This window comes from Brassica oleracea, chromosome C6 (assembly GCF_000695525.1).
Source record: "Brassica oleracea var. oleracea cultivar TO1000 chromosome C6, BOL, whole genome shotgun sequence".
Classification (NCBI taxonomy): domain Eukaryota; kingdom Viridiplantae; phylum Streptophyta; class Magnoliopsida; order Brassicales; family Brassicaceae; genus Brassica; species Brassica oleracea.
Genome location: NC_027753.1, coordinates 6,003,739 through 6,007,861, shown reverse-complemented (window position 1 = coordinate 6,007,861; position 4,123 = coordinate 6,003,739). Strand labels below are relative to the sequence as shown.

At 34.5% G+C, this 4,123-nt stretch overlaps 1 protein-coding gene across 1 annotated transcript; it reads left to right on the top strand.

Annotated features, from left to right (window-relative positions):
- Positions 1-995: 995 nt before the first annotated feature.
- LOC106296509 (lysM domain receptor-like kinase 3) lies at positions 996-4,117 on the top strand. Its single transcript, XM_013732655.1, has 9 exons — positions 996-1,784; positions 1,859-1,936; positions 2,037-2,485; positions 2,560-2,649; positions 2,731-2,836; positions 2,901-3,150; positions 3,233-3,384; positions 3,462-3,569; positions 3,669-4,117. Exons 1-8 carry the CDS (start codon positions 1,202-1,204, stop codon positions 3,476-3,478), a joined length of 1,725 nt encoding a protein of 574 aa, XP_013588109.1. The 5' UTR covers positions 996-1,201; the 3' UTR covers positions 3,479-3,569; positions 3,669-4,117.
- Positions 4,118-4,123: the final 6 nt, after the last annotated feature.

Sequence of the window (4,123 nt, the reverse complement as noted above, 5' to 3'; positions counted from 1 at the left end):
GATTTTGATTTTGGTTTTTGGTTTTGCTGTATTTTTTTATTTTCAAAAATTAATCAATACATTCCTTTAAAATAATACAACAAAATAGCAATAAATATTTAGATTTTACAATTAAAATTTATCAAAATACTGTTATTATTATTTTAAAATTAAATAGTATAACATATTTAAATTATTATATTTTTATGAAAAATATATTATAGTAAAATATAAATCATAAAATATATATAAATTATGCAAAAATAAAAATATTAAATTTCAAAACTACTTAGAAATTTTTCTTATATAAATTATTTTAATTTTAAAACTTCAAAAGCAATAGTTTTTCTTATATAAATATTATAAATTATATAAAAAATAAGTACATAGAATTTTGAAACTAATTATAAATTTCTTATATAAATTATTTATATTTTCTTAAAGTTGAATGGTAATTTTTATATTTCAGGATTATACAACACATTTTATTAATAAAACATATTATGTTTTTATAATTGTTTTTATTTTTAATGTGACTAATAATTATTAAAATAATTCAATTGTTTTAGTTATAGAAACTAATAACTAAGTTTTAAAATTAAATATATTATTTATAAAATATATAAATTTATTTACAGATATATGAACCACAAATTAAAATATTTCACATTATTGTTTAAATGATATCTAATGTACAAAATATTTTATGATAATTTTATTTTCATGAAAATATTAATTATTAATGAATTAAAATGTAGTAGTTTCTACAAAAAAAAATCAAAATTCATTTTTTTTCATAAAAGCTCACAAAAGTTAGTTTTTGGTTTTTCTTCATAAATTGGTTAAAATTTTCAAAAACTAGTTTCCCTAAATTTTAATGAATCTATTTATTGAAAATGTTGATTGGCAACTGAAATGGTTTTTACAAAAACAAAAACAAAAACCAAAAATTTGATCGGATGAAAAATAAATTCTGCAAAAACAAAAACCAAAAACTAAAGCAAAAACCACGAACAGTCAAGATATCTAATCACTTTACAAAAGTTCCTGCAGAGAGACTGTGAGCTTCACTCTTCTCCCATGACTGAGATTTCATCTGATTTCAAGCCGCTTTCTCACATCTCCATTAACAAAACCAATCAAAACCCATCTCGATTCACCCTTCAATCTCACCAATTCAACAATCTTTCTTCTTAATCCCTAAGAAAAATCCCACCTTTCGATGAATCTCGCCACTTCCACTTTCTGGGTTCTTTCCTTCTTCACCTTATGGAATCTCTCCTCCTCGAAGCCGATGTACTGCTTCGACACTTCTCGTCTCTGCACTTCCTTCCTCGCTTTCAAACCCAACAAAAACCAAACCTTTTCCATAATCCAAAGCATGTTCGACGCATTAGCCTCCGACATAACCGCCGATGTAACCTCCGGCGACATCTACGTTCGGAAGAACTGTTCTTGTCTCACCACGACTCCTCATCAGTACGCAACGAACACGACATTCACAATCAGACAGAACCGGAGCTCCGTCTCCGATGCTGTCGTCTCTGATTACTCTGGTCTCGCGTTTCCACTCAACAGCACTAGAGAGGCTCGTCCCGGGGCGGTTGTGTCTGTGCAGCTTCTCTGTGGTTGCTCGAGTGGTCTCTGGAACTACCTTATGAGCTACGTGATGGTGAATGGAGACAGTGTTCGGTCTCTCTCGAGCCGGTTTGGTGTTAGTATGGATCGAATCGAGGGAGTTAATGGAATCTCGAGTCCTGATAATTTCACAACCGGAGATCTTATTTACATCCCGCTTGATTCCGGTAAAGAATCTTTAGTTTTTAAGAAATTATTAGGGTTTTAAGACAAAACTGTTTGATGATCTTTGATCTTTAAGTACCTGGAGTGCCTTATGAAGCAAAGAAGACAACCCCTCCTGCTCCTTCTCCCACGTTTACCAACATCAACATCTCAGGTTTTGATTTAAATCTTTTTGATCTGAATCTCAAGTTACTATTTTTAGTATATCATAATACTCACATTCATATATGTTTTTTTTCCAAATTTGGAAAAAGCTGCTGACCAGGTGAATCACACATCAAAGGGTGGTGGTCATGTGCCTTATATATGGATTGTTGGTGGTCTTACAGTTGTGCTTGCGCTTCTCGTCATATGTATACTTGTATGCATCTGTTTGAGATCATCTAGTTGCAGCTCCAATGATGAAGATAGTGGTGGTGGACACAGCTTCCAAATCCTTAGGAAGTCCGGTTTCTTTTGCGGTTCTGCTCGGTATAACTGCTGCAGGTCCGGGGATTTCAGACAAACCAACGGTGAAACAACTCAGAGCCATCATCAAGTTGTTGCTATTCCTAAAGGTATTGTTGATGGAGTGTTTGAGATAGAGAAGCCTACTGTGTTCACTTATGAAGAGATCCGCGTGGCTACTGATGGGTTTGCTGATTCTAATCTTCTTGGTCATGGGAACTGTGGTTCAGTATACTTTGGTCTACTTAGAGAACAGGTTTGTCCCTTTAGGTCACATCTTCATATGCCGAGTTCTGAGTTGTTGTAATATGTGACTAAACTTTATCACAGGAAGTTGCTGTGAAAAGGATGACAGCTACAAAAACTAAAGAGTTTGCATCAGAGATGAAAGTTCTTTGCAAAGTTCATCATTCAAATCTGGTAAATCCTCCTTGTGTTTTGTGTGTAAAATCTTCTTTATGAGATTGTGACTTTTGGGTTTTGGTTTTATTCTTGTAAAAGGTAGAGTTGATTGGCTATGCTGCAACCAGTGATGAGCTCTTCGTAGTGTATGAATATGTGCAAAAGGGAATGCTGAAAAACCATTTGCATGATCCTCAGAGCAAAGGTAAAGAAGACTAACTGTAAGGAGAAGATGATGATAATTGATATGTTTTTTGATGTTCTTGAAGGCAATACACCACTGTCTTGGATAATGAGGAATCAGATTGCGCTTGACGCAGCAAGGGGCTTGGAGTATATCCATGAACATACTAAAACTCATTATGTTCATAGAGATATCAAGACGAGCAATATCTTGCTGGATGAGGCATTCAGGGCTAAGATATCTGATTTTCGACTAGCGAAACTAGTTGAGAAAACTGGAGAGGGTGAAGTTTCTGTGACTAAAGTTGTTGGTACATATGGTTATCTTGCGCCAGAGTAAGCATTTGAAAAAACCTGAAGCTACATCTAATTTTCATTCAAGAATACTTTAGTGACTCTTCTGTCTTTTCCTCTGTAGATATCTAAGTGATGGTCTTGCCACCTCGAAAAGCGATGTTTATGCCTTTGGTGTTGTTCTTTTTGAGATTATCTCTGGAAGAGAAGCTGTTATAAGAACAGAGGCATTGGGAACTAATAATCCAGAAAGACGTCCATTGGCATCTATCTACTGTAAGTTCTTGGAGTTTTACACATTACACTTCTTTGATGCAACATTTATTCCCAAAGCCTTTCTTTCTCTGTTGCAGATGTTAGCGGCTCTTAAGAACTCACCAGACTCTATGAACATGTCGAGTTTGAAGGAGTTTTTAGATCCCAACATGATGGATTTATACCCGCATGACTGTTTATTCAAGGTAAAACTAAGAAGTATATGCTTAGTAGTTGGAACAAGTGTAGCAAACCATATGATATTTTCACTGTGTTAAAGAATGATTGTATTTTCTTATGGACAGATTGCTATGTTGGCGAAGCAATGCGTAGATGATGATCCGATTCTAAGGCCAAACATGAAGCAAGTGGTTATATCGCTTTCGCAGATACTCTTGTCTTCCATTGAATGGGAAGCAACTCTTGCTGGAAACAGCCAAGTCTTTAGTGGTCTTGTCCAAGGAAGATAAAAAAAAAACATTGAAAGCCTTAAGAGTTAAAAGACCCTTTATTTGAGTATTCACCATGGCCTAGAAGCTTAGTTTGTCTAGAGGAATGACCAATCAGAGTTTAGGTAAGTAGTTAGTTATAGAGACAAGTCTCTTATGTCCCGCTCTTTTCCTGTCTCGTTATGGTTATTCTTTTGGAGAATCAATCAGTGAAGACATGTACGAGTTTACATGCTTGATGTGTTGCGATTGTAGTGGCAATACTACAACACATAGTGTATGAATGGAGACAGCTTTTCTGTAGACCGGGG